The following is a 15171-nucleotide window of genomic DNA, read 5'->3' as shown; positions in this document are numbered from 1 at the left end:
AGCCACGAGGTCAGGTTGAAATGTGAAGGTCACTGAAATGATCAAAGTACTGTTCCAACTGCTCCCACAAGTCCTGAGGCGTGACGAGGAGTCTGTAGAAATGCTTGCTTAAGTTTGGGATCAGAGATGGCTTGTTCCCTGGGGCAGGGGAGAGAAGGGAGACCAGCAGGCTGGTTTGGACTTTGCAGGTGAAATTCTCCTTGTCTCCCTAATGAGCAGGTCCAGGAGCCTCTGCCAGGTGGCAGCCCTGGCGTCTAAGGTATGAGTGTGGGCTTCCTTATGCCCTCCCCAAAACGGAAGACCCTCCAGGGCTGTGTAGACTCTTTTTTGGCACTTGGTTTACAAGGGCTACTTAGTGGTGATTACTGAGTGCCACCCAGGTGTTACTGGTGTGTGATCTGCCTGGTAAAACGTGTTCATAACAGGTACACCCTCCCAGCTAGTCGTTCAGCTGGATTTTAGGATAATATTGGGGATAGAGTTTGCTCTTATTGTTAAAATTGACATCTAAGTAACACTAATGTTGGAGAACACTGCCACCCAGTAGCTGGAGCTGCTGTTGAATGAGGATGTACTGTGTGCTCTACAGTGAGCTCAGTGCCTGTGGAGGGTGGGGTGGATAGAATGCAACACTCCCAGTTACTTTTTGGGTGAGCGCTGTTATTCTCAGCAGGTGAGGAGATAACCTTAGAAAAGCCAAGAAATTTGCTAGGTTCACGCAGTGGCCCAGTGGTGTTTGGGTTTAACGCCGGGCCAGCCGTGAGGATGTGCCTTCTGTTTAGTAATGGAATGGTGATCTGAGGGGAGAGTCTCTCCCACCCCTGTCCTCTGCCACCTGATAACTAGCACACATTCTGTACTTCAGATTTTCCTGTTCTTAAATTTAGAATGTATACATACAACATGCTTCCAGTGACTCATGGGAGAAGTGGCCTGAAGCTGGCTTTCTCACTGGCGTAAGCAGCAGAATGTCATATAGTCTTCTCTTTGCACCTTTGGTGCATTTGTGTGACTTGTGTATATGTCTCAGTTGGCTCTGTGTTTCATATCGTTCCATTGTACATGGATTTTTTTTTCCACTTTGAACGTATATTTGTATTCACCTCAGCAGGGAAGTTGGCTTTAGAAGACAGATGTGTGTTGTGAAGATCACTTTGCACAGGCTCTTTGCTTTGACAAAGGAATCCCAAGGACAGTGCTCCCAGCAGTTTGTGGGGGAGACCTGCTTTCTCGGGGTCGTGGCCTCCGTCACTGGTGCTTCAAGTAGGATGTATGGCTTTCAGGTAGAAAAGACAGACACTTCTCAGTGATACACTGCAGTGAGGCAATAGGATTTTATTTCAGTAATTTGCCGAGAAAGATAGACCAAATGACAATGACTTGAGAAAAGCAATCAGTCAATAATTGAGTGGATGCAAAGAGGAAGTAATGCGTGCTGACCCCCGGAGTGCATCCTGAAACCAGGTGTGAGCAAGGTTAGCCAAGGTGGGGCAAGCCAGTCTTCGTGTGACAGCAGGCCTCGGAATGAGATCCTTCCTGGTTTATTATTGACTCAGTGCAGCCTCCCCACCCTTTCCCCCACCCCAGCTTCTTTGATTTTCCCTGACTCAGTCTGTACCTTACTTGCCTTCTGAGTCAGAGCGATGTGAAAGGGCTTCCCTTTTAGTTCCCTAAAGTCTGCAATTGCGTTAAAATTTAATGTTTGTTCACTTTACATCATAGTTCCTGATGATCCGCCAATGTGGGAGAGTCCAAATTTAGAGGACTTTATTTGGGAGTTAAGAGGGCTTCTTGGAAGATTCAGAACTGGTGATTTTATAACAAGACGGATTTGTGACTGACTCCCTATAAAGGAAAAGTGTTCTGTCATTTAATAAAGTTAGTTATTAAGTCCCATTTGATGTAAGTGAAACACATTTCTCCAAAACTTGATGATAGGTGTTAATCTTCAGTAGGTGTATCAGTCATCTGAAGTGTGAGAATAACTTGTAACGCTAAGGTGGTATCTGTGGGCAAGTGTCTGCTTTTCCCGCCGTTCGCAGATGACAACCTGCCTCGTCTCCGGTTCTCGGTGTGCTGGTCGGGGTCAAAGTCGCGGCCTGCCCGCGTTATTGTCCTGGCTGGTTCTGGGAGGTCAGGTCCCTAGTACGCCAGCGTGTTCCTAGCCTTCAGCCTCGGGACTTCCAGGGCCGTGGGGGCTGCTGCTCTGTCCTGTGGCCCGCGGGTGGCAGCACAGCAGCAGCTGGCAGTTGCCCGGGGAGGACTCCTAGGAGCGGGGCACCGCATGCACCACGGAGCGGGGCTGCCTGGTTTCTTCAGTAGCAAATATTATTTGGGCTGGATAAGCTTTAAGAGCGTTTCCAGTTCCATATATACGGCCAGCGAGTGGCTGAGGCTGAAAGAGCAGAGCGGGTGACGGGGGTGCAGTGCAGGGCAAGTCCAGAGGGAGGCCACGGCGCGTGCTAGACGGGGACAGAGTGGGACTTCCCGTCTGCCTTCCTGCAGGCTGCTGCCCTGTGACACAGTCCTCTTTCCTCTGCCTGTCCCTCCCGGGGCACTCCTTCCAGCCAGTGCGATCCTATTTCCTCTCTGGGTAAACACACCAGAGAGGAGGGAGGGGGTGTCACTGTCTCCGTTCACAGCGACTTTCTGTCAGTTTCAGCCAAGGACCCTCCCTCTGCCCCCAGTTCCTCCCGCCAAGGGTTTTCCTGCTTAAAGGGAACAGTGGACTCCAGTTTTTCCTTACGGTTGGCATCTCCTGTTAGCCAGTGGTTGCCCTCGATTGATTGATGAATTCATTGCCTAATTGCAGGACAACCTTGGGTTGTGGATGAATGAAGACATGGGGAGGGGGTGCGGAATCTCCTAATGAACATTTAGCTCTCTAAGGGCTAAAGCTTTATTCAGTCTTTTTTGGGGGGAAATATCCCAGGTTATAAAATATTTTTACCTCAGGACCTGTGCCAGCCCACCCCATAGAGGAAGTAACCTTTCCTGATCGCGCGTCGGAAGGTGGTCACTCACTCAGCCGCGTCCGGTGTGTTCCCGTCGTGGCGCTAGGGGCCTGGGGAGCGGGAGGTAACAGGGCGGAGGCTGCCCTGCCTTCCTGGGCCTTCTAGTCCAGTGGGGAAGGTCATAGTGAGCAGGTATAGCTCTGAGGCCTGCTTCTTAGGGGACTAACGGGCTCCAGACCTGGTCGGTCAGCAGGAGCCGGTGGGAGTGAGAGGGATGTCCTGGGCTGAGGGTTGAGGGGGGACGTAGGTGAAGCGGGGCGAGGCTGGAGGGGGGCAAGCGGAGGGCTGCACGTGCACCAGGCTGTGAGCACCCTCGTTCTAGCCAAGAGCCACGGAAAACTTCTGAGGAATTTTAAGCTGGGAAGCGATGGGATTGTGTTGGCTTTGACAGAGATGTGTCGTGGCCACATGGGACCGAAGCACCGGAGAGGCTGGCAGGCAAGTGCACAGGGACAGGAGGGACAGGAAAAGGCGACTTGGTGACTGACGGAAGGGTCAGGGGTAGCGGGCAGTGGCCTGAGACGGTGTGCAGGCACGGCTGCAGGGAAAGGTGTGTGTGGTACACGACTCCCACAGCGGCCAGCCAGCAGCCGGGGCCCCCTTCTCTGCCGCACGGGTAGTGGCGCCTATTTGTCCTCAGCGCAGGGTCCTGGTGCTGGCACGTTGGAGGCGCCCAGTGAGTGTTTCCTGAGCTGGCACCTCCTAGTGTTTGTTCGTGGAATGCGAGGGAGAGGTAACTGCACCCTTTCCAAATTTATAACAGTTATGTTTGTCTTCAAAATCTACAAGTTCATTATCACCATGAAAACCAAACATTTTAAGTATTAACAGCTGATCTGCTTCCTTCAAGTTATGTAAGATGTCTGTCTTCTAGAAGAACCTTAATATAAATGATATTTAAAATGAGTCCCTCATGGTGTTTTCATTGCTGTGGTTTTGCTTTGCATTCTGTATATTTTGAGAGCGCGTGACGAGTTGTGTCACACCCCAGTGGATATAATTCATGAAATCCTGCTTGTACCAGTCTGTATTCTGAAGAGCATTGCAAGCTCGAGGTTAAGTCAGTAAGTAACACTGGCAGACTGAGAAAGGTTTAAAGAGATGCTGGTGCCCCCTTCCTCCCAGGGAGCTCCGTCTTCAGTTTCCTCTTAGTAGACTCTCTCCTCCCAGCCTCAGTGCCCTCCACCCCCATGGCAGCTGGTGCTTCTGAAGTGATGCTTTTTTGAAAGTATGAAACAGCAGTAGGATTTTACAGGATTGGTCTCTTCACTATCTTACGCTCTGCAGCAGAGACCGCTGAATACTTGGACTCACCACTCCCGTTGCTCCCTCCCCCACTCAAACCCACTCATCCATGGGTCTGGCCCACGTGAGTGGGTGACACCCATCTCCTTTGCGTCACCCCACATCGCAGGCCACTGCACTTCCAAAGCCTAACTGGGGTGTGGCCTCTTCCTCATCTCCAGGACCCGCATCATTGTCACAGTCACGGTGGGCCTCGAAGCCGCTGCTGCTGTCTCTTGGGAGGCAGCACCCTCTGTGCTCTCTACTTCTGCTTTTGCCACCTACAGCCTGTTTTCCAAATAGAATCTTTTCTTTTTTTTAAGATTTTTTTTTTTTATTCATGAGAGACACCGAGAGAGAGGCAGAGACATAGGTAGAGGGAGAAGCTCCCTGCAAGGAGCCCAATGTGGGACTCATTCCAGGACCCCAGGATCACGCCCTGAACCGAAGGCAGACACTGAGCTACCCAGGTGTCCCAGTGACAAAGAATCTTTAAAAAGATGTTTAAAATTTTTTTTGAGGGATCCTTGGGTGGCTCAGCGGTTTAGTGCCTGCCTTTTGGCCCAGGGCGTGGTCCTGGAGTCCCAGGATCGATTCCCACTTTGGGCTCCCTGCATGGAGCCTGCTTCTCCCTCTGCCTGTGTTTTTCCCCCCCTTCCCCTCTCTCTCTCATGAGTAAATAAAACCTAAAATAAATAAAAAAAATTTTTTTGGAAACAGATTCAAACTCAGAGAAAAGTTGCAAATAACAAACAGTACATAGAACTGCCCCCAACTATTTGAGAGGGAGTTGCTCTTTCAGTGCATGGAAGGGCCACCAGCACACTAACATTCCACGCTGTGGCACCAGGGCCTGCGCGGAACCACACGCTGCACTTCTCTGTCCTGGCTGTCCAGTTCTCTTCTGTGTCAGCGGTTCCTCAGTCTCATCCTGGCCTTCATGACCTTGAAATTTTTTAACATAGCAGGCTAGTTACTTTGCAGAACGTTCCTTCCATTTAGATTTGCCTCCTGTTTCCTCCTGATTAAATTCAGGTTATAGAACTTTGGCAGAAAGATCCCAGAAGCGACACTGTACTTCCTCATTGTGTCCGGCTGGGTGACAGCACAATTTCATTTTGCCACATAACTGGTGATCGTGTTCACTCTGATCACTTGATTTAGGTAGAAGTGTCTGCCGGCCATCACTATACAGGCACTTGCTTCCCCTTGTCCTTGAGAACTATTTCTTTTGGATGTGCTTTCAAACTATATAAAATAGCTCATTTCTCATCAGATTTCTTAAATTGATAAGTATCAGTATGGATTCCTGGTTTCCTATTATATTTAATTCATGTAATCTGTAACTATCAGTATTTATTTTGATTGACCATTAATTATTCTGTGAGCACTTCTTTCCTTTCTTGCACAAAATAGCCCAGCCCAGGCTCTGGAATGGCCTGAGGAGCCCTGCTTCCTCTGCTGGAGGACGATATTGAGAACCGGAGACCAGGCACTAGATGTGCTTGTTGTTGGGATGTTGCTGCCCCCAGGCCTTCTCCGTGGGCAGAGTGAGGACTGTGTTTGTGGACACAGCCATTCATGTCTGTGTTTTTTGATATCTCTACATCGAAAATTGTGACGTCACATTTAGAGCCTCAGACTCTAAATCCAGTCCTGGAGGGTTTATTCTCCCTTATTCATAACTCCCTTCTCTGACGGTGAGGAACCTGGCTCCCCTTACCCTGAAACTGTTTACTCATTTGACCCATCCTCCCGGATATAACAGCTCTCCCATCCCTGTTCCGTTTCCCTGCAGTGACATCCTCTGCCCCCAGCTTCTCCCTGTGTGGGCTCTGCCTAAAGGTGTAGGAGACTGGAGAGGCGGAGAAGGGAGAAGAGACTGGGGACTTCCTGCCTGCTCCTCTTCCCTTGAGTGATGCCCTGGTAACCCTTCCTCCTCCTGGCCGCCTGCCCGCAGCAGGTAGCTGGTCCCAGGTGGGTGTTGTCCCACATGTGCAGAGACCCCAGCACAGCTCCCTAGGTCCCCAGCCTGTGGGATCTACCTTTGAGCTTGAAGACCCCAGTACCAGCAGCAGCAGCCCCCATCCTTTACCCCGCTGGCCATAGGGAGCCCTTTGCCTCGGTTTCAGAAACTCCAGCGTCTTCCTTTGGTTCCCCTGATCGTACAGGTAGTAGAGCTGCTTCCTGTGTCTGCTGTCTCCATGATAAGTTAGTGTTCCCTTCCTGCTTTTTAGTTAACCTTGTTAACACTTCTTGATGTTAGATTTTCTTATTCATATAACTGGTGTGTTTCTGTCCCTTGACTGTACCCAATCTGGATGGCAGGGTCTCCCTAATTTTATATTGATACTGATTGACAGCCCATTTGAAATGTCACTCTTTCTGCTTTTCACCTGTTAAGTCCTGTCCAATCAGCATGATTTCATGGCCCCTTACCACCTGCGTGGTTAGCAGGGTGTGGTTCTCTGTTCTGGTTTTAGCTAATGTGATCCTAAGAATGTTTACACACCAGTGTCATATTTTCTGTCCTCAGAACTGTTGGACATCGTTTCAAGTGTTCATCTCTGTTCCCATGGTTTTTTCCCCGTTTATCTGACTGGTCCTGATGAACCCATATCCATCGGTTTCAGGAAAGTTTGTGCAGAACTGTGTAGAAGGCAGAAATAACAAAATTGCTTCTGTCAAAAACTAGGAGAGGGGCGCCTGGGTGGCTCAGTCGGTGAAGTGTCTGCCTTTTGCTCACTTGATCTCTGGGTCCTGGGATCGAGCCCTTCATTGGGCTCCCTGCTCAGCAGGAGCCTGCTTCTCCCTCTGCCTTTTCCCCTATTTGTGCTCTCTAATCCTTGCTTGCTCTCTCTCAAATAAATTAAAAAAAAAAAATTCTTTTTAAAGGAAATGATGAGGAAGGTAAGTAAGATGATTAGCATGGAAAGAGCAGAGATGGAGTGATTACAGCTTTTGGGTACCTGGCAGCTTTGCCACAAGGCACTTTTACCTGCCTTGGTGTCATGGTTAGTGGGCTCCTGAGGTGGGCAGGGAAGATGTTTTGCCCATCTTATGGGTGAGGAAAGTTAGCCGCAGAGGGTAAAATGACTTCCCTAAGATGGCCAGCTACCAGGTAGGGTACACTTTGGACCCAGGTCTCCTAATTGGAAGCTGGGGGTCTCTCCACACCCCCAGCAAAACTAGACCACTGTTCTTTTACAACTGGAGATTAAGATAAACACTTCATGCTCCAAATACATGCTGTCAACAACAGATGAATGATGGGTTAACTATTTTTAAAAGCCATTTAGCAAAAAAATAGGATTGAATATCAGATCTTGAAAGAGTTGATAACTTTCTGAGCTTTATTAGTGAAATGATGAAGAATGAATTCAATTTTATTAAAAATACTTTTATTAAAAGTAATTATTTCTGTAAAAATCACAAGGAAGATGAAAAGCAGGAGCATAATGGAGGCATGGTGTTTACAGGTATGGTGTCTGACAAAGTTAGAACAGGGTACTTATGCAGTGGGTTAAACAAGATTAAGACCTGATTGGTGAGCAATCACCACTGGGGTGAGTGGATAATCCATGTAATAGGGCATACAGCCGGGTTCACGGGGCCTCAGAACTGCCAGTTTCAAAGGCTGGTGAACCATCCATGTACAGTATTGGGGCAGGGAGTGGTGACTCAGGAGATAGTTTGGAGAGCAGCTTAGGAACTGCAGGAAACGATAGTGCCCTTTGGAGAGTCCTGGAATTTCATCTTAAAAATTATTTTAAAATAGAAAGCTTGCATGCATGAAAATGTTTACTGTAAAGTTACATTGCAAGAAGATAAAAGTTTTAAAAAATGTTTAGGAGCGCCTGGGTGGCAGCACAGTTAGTTAAATGTCTAACTTTGGCTCAGGTCATGATCTCAGGATTCTGGGATTAAGCTCTATCCCGGGCAGTCTGCTTCTCCCTCTCCTTCTTCCCTGCCCCCTGCTCATGCACACGGTTGCTCCCTCTCTCAAATAAATAAAATCTTTTTTTTTGAAATGAGGGGCACCCGGGGGATCCCTGGGTGGCCCAGCAGTTTAGCGCCTGCCTTCGGCCCAGGGCATGATCCTGGAGACCCAGGATTGAGTCCCACGTCGGGCTCCCTGCATGGAGCCTGCTTCTCCCTCTGCCTGTGTCTCTGCTTCTCTCTTTCTCTCTGTATCTCTCATGAATAAATAAATAAAATCTTAAAAAAAAAAATGAGGGGTGCCTGAGTGACACATTCAGTTAAGTGTCAAGCTCTTGGTTTCATCTCAGGTCGTGATCTCAGGATTGTGGGATCGAGCACATTGGGCTCCATGCTCAGTGTAGAGTTGGCTTCAGATTCTTTCTCCCTCTCCCTCTGCCCATCCAGCTCGTGTGCTTGCTTGCTCACTCTCAAATAAAGAAATCTTAAAAAAAAGTTTAACCTATCTGTTCAATAGACACATCATTTACAGTTGTTGGTGTGTCAACCTAGTGAAATAGTATGCATCTGTTAAAAGGATAATTGAGTATAGAGACATGAAATGTCTAAGAAAATAAAAGAATACAGAAGATATGAAACACCGTGTCTTACAAGCAAGATGGAATGGGAACATGGACAAGTTAAAGTGACTCATGGCACAATTCTGAGTGGAATTTTCTTTGATATTCATGAATACTTGTTTGGTTTGTACATTTGCAACCTTCTGTGAGTCCTCAGTATTCCTGGAAGAATCCAAAATGTTGCATTTCTACAGCATGTACTCCTAGCCTCATAGTTTGTTTGCAGCTGGTCAGCATGCTCTCCTTTCTTAAGCTGTCTCTTCTGGTGGTAAAATAGAACACATCAGGTTTGTTGGGATTATTTTTCTACATTATAGAAGGAACAGTACCGTGTGGTTCCCCTGGAAGATAACAAGAGAGGTTGAGGTTTTCAGTGACTGTTTGGAGTGCATCTTTCCATTAGGAGTTCTGGGAATGGTTATTTTGAGTGATACTTGAAAGAAGATAAGCCATAAATGACCTTTCAAGTTGTAGCTCAGGGTTTTCATTAGCCTGGCCTTTACTTATTTATTTTTTATTATTTTTAAAAATATATTTTTTATTTATTCAAGAGAGGCAGAGACATAGGCAGAAGAGAAGCAGGCTCCCCACAGGGAGGGAGCCTGATGTGGGACTTGATCCCCAGACCTTGGAATCACAACCTGAACAGAAGGCAGACACTCAACCACTAAGACACCCAGGTGCCCTTATTTATTTATTTTTTATTTTGTTTTATTTTTTAAGATTTTATTATTTATTCATGACAGAGAGAGGCAGAGACACAGGCAGAGGGAGAAGCAGGCTCCATGCAGGGAGCCCGACATGGGACTTGATCCCGGGTCTCCAGGATCATACCCCGGGCTGAAGGTGGTACCGAACCGCTGGGCCATCGGGGCTGCCCTTATTTATTTTTTAAATCAAGCCCTGTGTTGTGTTCCCTAATCTCTGTGCTGATGGACATTTACACTGATAGTTGTAACAGTTCACTCTCCGTAGGCACCAAGAACCTTTTGGTGCTCTGGCTCTTGTTACCGTGATCAGTGAACCATGGTGATCAAACCTTAGTGGTATTTCTTGAGCATCTTTTTAGAGAGCAAAGCTATAGAATTAAGATTAATAATATGGATCTCAGTTAGAAGGTCAGAAAATGTCAGATTGTAGATTTTGTTTTCGCTTCTTTTGAAGATAATGGTAGATGCAAGAAATAATACAGAAAGAGCCCTTGTACACTTTGCCTGCTTTCCCCTAGTAGAAATGTTTTTGCAAAACTAGTAGGGGAGAATTTGAAAAAGAACTATGTAGAATACAGGTTAGCATAAAATGTGGATTTAGGTCTGGAGGTGAAAATAAGAACAGCTGAAAGAGATGTGATTAAATGGAGGTCAGACCAGGGGCAGGATGGATGGTGGTGAGGAGCATGCTGCCTCTGGAGTTGAACTGCATGCCTTCTATCCTGGCGCTGCCACTTGCTCTGTTCCTGGAAAGAAATTACCCATGGTCTCTGTAGTGGCTTCCTGGGCTACTGTAACACATTGCCATGAACTGGGGGGCTTAACACAACTGAGACATTTTCCTCACACAGTTCTGGAGGCCCAGGCCCAGCATCAAGGTGTGAGCAGGGCTGTGCTCCTGCAGGAGGCTCCAGGGAGGGAAGACTCCCAGTCTCTTCTAGCTCCTGGCGGAGGCGGCCTTCCTTGGCTTGTTACTGAATCTCTCCTTCTGTACCTCCATTTTCACATGGCTTTTTCCCCCTCTGTGTCCAGATTCCCTCATTTAATTTGTCGGATTTAGGGCCCATCTCATTCCTGTTTATAACTTCACCTTGATTTGCAAAGACCCCACTTCCAGATAAGGCCCCATTCCCAGGTTCTGTGGACACTATGGGAGGGGGTTGGGGGGCAGGGGGAGACATGACCCTGTTCAACCCAGGACACCATCTACAGAGACCTGGCTTGGTTTCCTCCTCCCTAAATCGTGGCTGTTAGAGGTTCCATGAGATTAGCAGGGATGGTTACGATGTCCAGGAACATGCCCTGTGCTTGAAAGGTCAGCACCATTCTTAGAGAATGTTTTGTGTTCCTCAGGCTGCCCTGTGGCTCCACTGAGCCCACAGGGGCCTGGCACCCTCTCACCTTGAGGATAGCTAGTGCTTATGTGCATCACACGCTGCTGTAGTGCGCTGTCCCTGTGGGGTGGGTGGAGATGTGCCCACCAGGTGCTTGCCTGGTCAGGTAGATCCTGGCTTTAGTGATTTTCACCAGGGGATCTTTGTAGTGGTGCTATTTCTTACAGCAGACTGTGAGGTGTAGGTGCTGATGATAAACATCTATGTGAATTCGGCCTAAACACAGACTTTCCAAAACTTGCCAGATAGTAAACATTTGAAAAGTAAACTTTTTTTCCTAAAAAAGCTATGTAATTTAATAGAATGCCCCAATTGATTAATTTTTTATGTAGTATCAACTCATGAGAGTAAATTATTGATTTCACTTTTTTAAATTTGTAGCTAAACCATTTACACAACTGGTGAAGGAGATGCAGCTTCATCGAGAAGACTTCGAAATAATTAAAGTGATCGGAAGAGGGGCTTTTGGAGAGGTAAGATAAACTCCCTTATACTGACTTTGCCTCGGTGGCCCAAACAGCAATAGCTCCCACCCAGCATTTTTAGGACCCCTTGTACTGATCTGTGGAGGGGGTCGTTACTGGGATCATTGGGAGAGTAGTTCTTGGTGGGCAGAGTTTGAAAGATACAATTAAGAGAAAAAGAAAAGCAGAAGCTTGTGACAGATGAGTTGCCCTGAATATTGTTTCTTAGAGGCAAAGAAGTCTATTAAAAATCCATGTGTTAATTGAAAAACATCTTGGAAAAAAAAAAAAAATCATCTTGGTGGTCCTTTTCCACAGAGTGCAAGGAGGGCAAGACAGTAGCTGTTCTCATCATGGGCAGCTCGCCTGCTGCCGGTGCTGGGGCCAGTTATGAGTCCAGCTGCCTGCACTAGGGAGGGGGTCGGTGCACTGGACTTGCTGCTGTGGGCTGGACAGACGTGCCCCCCCCCCCCCCCCCCCGCCCCCCGGAGGCTGAGGCTCACAGCAGCTCTCGACCAGGTGCTTTTACAGTTAGTACTGCACATTGACCCCTCTGTTTAGGCTTAAACTTGGTAATGCATTGACCCCTCTGTTTAGGCTTTCCCTCTAGTTTTCCTGGGCTGGGGAAGTATGGGGCTCCTTCCTGGCCTATCCCTAGGAGTGTGTCTCGTTAAGGGGAGGGTGGAGGGGCAGCAGCATCACAAAGAAAAAAGTGAGTTCTGCTCAGAAATAACCCATCTCTGAGCTTCAGTAGGTTATGTGATGGTGTAAGGTCTGATTTTGTTATGTGAGGAGAAAGAGAAGGCCTTTGGAAATTGAAACCTGATTCAGGGCAGCATAGATGTTTGCTGACCATCTGCCTTGTAGCAGGACCTGGGCTGCTCTGGGCGCAGACACCAGCAAGGCCCAGGCCCTCAGAGAGATCTAAGGTATGGGCCACAGCCATAGAGGAGGGTTCCAAAGGGGCAGGAGAGGAAAACTAAAAGAACCAGAGACAACAGTGCTGTGCCCAAATAGGTTGTAGTTATTTTTTAGTGCTTTTCTCTGCCAGAGAACTTAATGCAAAACTCAGTTTTCTGAGTTTCAGAGAAGATGACCTGTATCACCTTTCAAGTTCCTCCTAAACTAAGCAAAATCCGTCCTTGCCCAGGCCTTTGCAAAAGCCCTTGGATTCTTTGCCTTCCCTCTGTTCCGTCTCCAGCTGTAGCAGCCTGTGTGAGTCCCACCCCCTACCCCTGCGTCCCCTAACCCTTCCCAGGCTCCGTGGCCTGGGCTCCCAATGCCGGCCCCCTCACCCAGCTCCTCTAGCCAGCCAGCCATTCTGCATCCCACCTGGGCTTCCATCACATGCTTGCCGACCCTCCCTTGTCAGAACTAGAATTTTGGATTCTTAATAGTACTACCATTACATGGCACCATATAGTAAGAGTGGCTTTACTGCCATTGTCTCCCTGAGATATTCCAGCAGTCGTGTACCTGAAGGGTGCCCAGTTTCAGTGATGACACTGAGTGGATTGCAGAGATTAGGGCTGTCAGGGTTGGGACCGTCTATATGAAGAACATGTGTGGTTCTAACTGAATTATTTTTTCCTCATGACATGCCAGGGGAGGGTAAGCATTGTGAGTGTCTGCAGCGAACGTGGGTATGGGAACCTGTGGCCTGAGAGCAGGGGATGTGCTGCTCAGGAGCCCCATCCCAGAGAGAGTGTGGACAGTCCAGAACTTGATGGGCAGCACTTCATACAATCCTGTGGCAAGAATGTGAAACTCTTAGCTCAGAAGTGCAGTCTCCCCCAACCCCCACCACCACTCAGGTGGAGTTTAGAGAAACACATCTAGATGATTATAGAAACAAGATTGGGAATATTTGGGGTACTGCCCTTTACCTCGAGTACAGTGGCTTTGAAAACACTTCCAGTATCTTGGGGACAGATGGTCTAGGAAGTGTCCCCTTCCCCCCCCCCGCCCCCCCAACATGTATGTCAGTGTTTGATTTTTTCTGAACGACTGAGGGTAAGTTGCCTGTGTCAGGGAAGGGACTCTTCCCCACCCCCACCCCCGCCCAAATACCTCAGAGTATATTTCCTCATGGAGACAATCTATTAGATCATCACAGTTCATGAATTTGAGTTTTAAGTTAGAATACATTTTGTCTAATCGACTGTCTTATTGCAGTTCTGTCGGTTGACCCAGTGATGTTCTTCATGGCTTTCTTTTGGGTCCCTCCAGCACTAGGGCTGGGCTGGCATCCGGTATTATACTTGGTTGTCATGTCCCCCAATCATTTTTTAATGTTTTATAAAATTATTTCAGTTTGCATTTTCTCATGGAAACATCTAATCTTGGAGATTCTTACAGTATCATCATCATCTCATTGATGCAGTTAAGACTGAGTTTTGGGCCAAGAAGAAATTTCCAGTAAACTAAACAAGATTTTCATAAATTGTTTATTTTATAAGTTATGTGATAGAGGAAGCTTGTTTAATATACGGGACTTTTTGTTTGTTTTTACATTAAATTTTACTCCTACATTTCACTTCTACATGTTCTTGATTTGACAGGTGTTTTCTGTGGACAGATACATTCTTTTATCTTTTGGGTTTTTATCAGAGGCATTGGTGTCTTTCCTGGACATAGTCTGTGTCCTAATGATCTAAGGAAGTAAGATTCTAGTAAGAGTTTAAAGTGTTCTACATCTCATTTTCAGCAAGATCTGTATTGTTCGTGGAGCTTGTAATCTTCAGAATTTCATTACTTTCCTCAAAAGTTATCAACTCTGGGCAGCCCCGGTGGCGCAGCAGTTTAGCGCCGCATGCAGCCCAGGGTGTGATCCTGGGGTCCCGGGATCGAGTCCCACATCGGGCCCCCTGCATGGAGCCTGCTTCTCCCTCTGCCTGTGTCTCTGCCTCTCTCTCTCATGAATGAATGAATGAATAAATATATATATATATATATAAAGTTATCAACTCTTAACATTTCTTCCCAGTTAGACCACTTCTATAGTAAATACTGTGCAGCATTTTTTTCTCCCTGTTTCATTCATCTGGCAACCACCAGATTGTTCTCTGCATCTGTGAGTCTGTTTCTGTTTTGTTCTGTTATTATTATTGTTATTTTTTAAGATTTTATTTATTAATGAGAGAGACAGAGGCAGAGACACAGGCAGAGGGAGAAGCAGGCTCCATGCAGGGAGCCCAACGTGGCACTCGATCCCGGGACTCCAGGATCACACCCTGGGCCAAAGGCAGGTGCTAAACTGCTGAACCACTCAGGGATCCCTGTTCTGTTTTTTAGATTCTACATAAGAGTGAAATTGTATGGTATTTGTCTCTGATTGACTTATTTCACTTAGCATAGTGCTCCCTAGCTCCATCCATGTTTTTGCAAATGATAAGTTTTTCTTTCTTTTTTTTTTTTTTTTAAGTTTTACTTATGGCTGAATAATACTCCATTTTGTATATAGACCATCCCCTCTTCATCTGCTCATCTGTTGATGGACACTTTGGTTATTTCCATATCTTGGCTATTGTAACCAGTGTTATAGGAGTGCATCTGTCTCTTAGAATTAGTGTTTTTATTTTCTTTAGATAAATACCCAGAAGTGGAATTGCTGGATCAAATGGTAGTTATAGTTCTCTCTTTTTTTTTTTTTTTTTTTTTTGAGGAATCTCGTACTCTTCCAGAGTGGCTGCATCAGTTTGCATTCCCACTAGCAGTGCACGAGGGTTCCCCTTTCTCCACATCCT

At 47.0% G+C, this 15171-nt stretch overlaps 1 protein-coding gene across 3 annotated transcripts in view; it reads left to right on the top strand.

Moving 5' to 3' along the window:
• CDC42BPB (CDC42 binding protein kinase beta) overlaps positions 1 to 15171 on the top strand; it is a 105356-nt gene that overhangs the window by 30696 nt on the left and 59489 nt on the right. For all 3 annotated transcript variants that reach the window (XR_005363808.1, XM_038545799.1, XM_038545798.1), the window contains exon 2: positions 11343 to 11434. Coding sequence is in view for 2 of the 3 variants with exons in the window: in XM_038545799.1 (XP_038401727.1) it covers positions 11343 to 11434 (92 nt within the window). In the remaining variant the exon portion in view is untranslated. The remainder of the gene's footprint in view (positions 1 to 11342; positions 11435 to 15171) is intronic.

This window comes from Canis lupus, chromosome 8 (assembly GCF_011100685.1).
Source record: "Canis lupus familiaris isolate Mischka breed German Shepherd chromosome 8, alternate assembly UU_Cfam_GSD_1.0, whole genome shotgun sequence".
NCBI classification, from domain to species: Eukaryota; Metazoa; Chordata; class Mammalia; order Carnivora; family Canidae; genus Canis; species Canis lupus.
This window is presented reverse-complemented; position numbering and strand designations above follow the sequence as displayed.